This window comes from Leptonychotes weddellii, chromosome X, assembly GCF_054177405.1.
Source record: "Leptonychotes weddellii isolate Sample4059 chromosome X, ASM5417740v2, whole genome shotgun sequence".
Classification (NCBI taxonomy): Eukaryota; Metazoa; Chordata; class Mammalia; order Carnivora; family Phocidae; genus Leptonychotes; species Leptonychotes weddellii.
The window spans coordinates 37,723,628-37,725,137 of record NC_138385.1 but is presented as its reverse complement, the minus strand read 5'-3'; the positions used below and the strand labels follow the sequence as shown (position 1 = coordinate 37,725,137).

General features: G+C 51.9%; 1 protein-coding gene across 1 annotated transcript; it reads left to right on the top strand.

The window, feature by feature from the left end:
- Nucleotides 1–403: 403 nt before the first annotated feature.
- Nucleotides 404–1,286, top strand: LOC102735089 (jupiter microtubule associated homolog 2-like). The gene is given in 2 exon segments (XM_031031528.2): nucleotides 404–615; nucleotides 617–1,286. Coding segments are annotated over 2 exon segments (570 nt in total). The 3' UTR covers nucleotides 975–1,286.
- Nucleotides 1,287–1,510: the final 224 nt, after the last annotated feature.

Genomic DNA, 1,510 nt, shown 5'->3' with positions numbered 1-1,510 from the left:
GGCATTTCCAATCAGATGCATTGATCAAGAATTGCGGTTGGGTCAGCTGGTAAAGGGTTTGTTAAAAAGCAAAGTTTGATCATATCTCATCCCTGTCATAGAATCAGAAAGATTCATCTGCTTGTTAGTACTTAAGATAAAAGAAAAACCAAAAATAACAAAAATTACAGGGTACTAATTTGTACATATGGTCTAATAATACTATATGAATCATATATGTAATTCATATAGTACACGTGTGTATATACATTAACATAAAACCGATACAGTGATATAACATAATGTGAATTTCAGTGATGATAGGGTTGCTAGTTATTTATATTTAACCTCCTCACTTGGCTCAATGGTAAACATTTGTTAAAATTAGTATGAATTGGATTTATGATAAAAAAGTGTATCCTCGATGTTCCAGGCCCCGGAGAGCGACGGCGGCCGGGCGGGCTCCAGGGCCATGAAGCCCCCGGGAGGAGAGGCCAGCAATCTTTTTGGAAGTCCAGAAGAAGCTGCTCCGTCAAGCAGGCCCAATAGGATGGCATCTAATATTTTTGGACCAACCGAAGAGCCTCAGAACATCCCTAAAAGGACCAATCCTCCAGGGGGGAAAGGAAGCGGTATCTGACGAATCCACGCCTGTGCAGACTCGACAGCATCTGAACCCACCTGGCGGGAAGACCAGTGACATTTTTGGGTCCCCAGCTGCTGCCACTTCACCTTTGGCACACCCAAACAAACCCAAGGACCACGTGTTCTTGTGTGAGGGAGAAGACCCAAAATCGGCCCCGAAAGCCGCAACGAGCTCGTCGCCCAGAGAAGAGCCCGGTGAGAAGGGAGGCCCTGGAGAAGCGGGCCGCGCCCAGCAGCCAGTGCCCATGCCCGCGGGGGACAGCCATGAGCCCAGGTTGGGCCCGAGGCCACGCTCTCATAACGAAGTCCTCAACCCGCCTGGAGGCAAATCCAGTATCTCCTTCTACTAAGAGGGGCTGCTGCTTCGCCTGTAGCCAGACAAGAACCCGGAGAGATAGGATTTCAAATACTATAGTTTCTTTTAGCCCAAAGGAGCCGGGTGCCGAGAGGGTCTGCTGTGTGTCTGAAGCCGCTGCTCAGGCCCCACTGCCGTCGCAGAGCCGGGGGGACCTCACCTCCAGACTGCAGGAGACCTGTCTTGGTGGGGCTAAAACGGGACTCACTGTAACTGCGCATGTGACGGGACTCAATGAGGGGTATGGGGGCAGGTGGTGCGAGGCCACGCTGAGGCCTGGTGGCGTGGGGCTGCCCACAGCCTCGCCACACCAGCGCTCTGCTGGCCCACTGGGGGTCTGGGGATCACGAACACAGTAGCAGAGTTTAAGTTTAAAGCCTTGGCAAGAAAATAAGAAACAACCTGTGTGTTGCTGTGGGATAGAGGAGTGAGGCACAGGCTGAAACACTACTGGTGGGGACTGGGGGTCTCTGGCTGGCCCCGCAGGTCCTCACCCCATTCACCACGGGACAGTTTCCATCCCTGGGACAG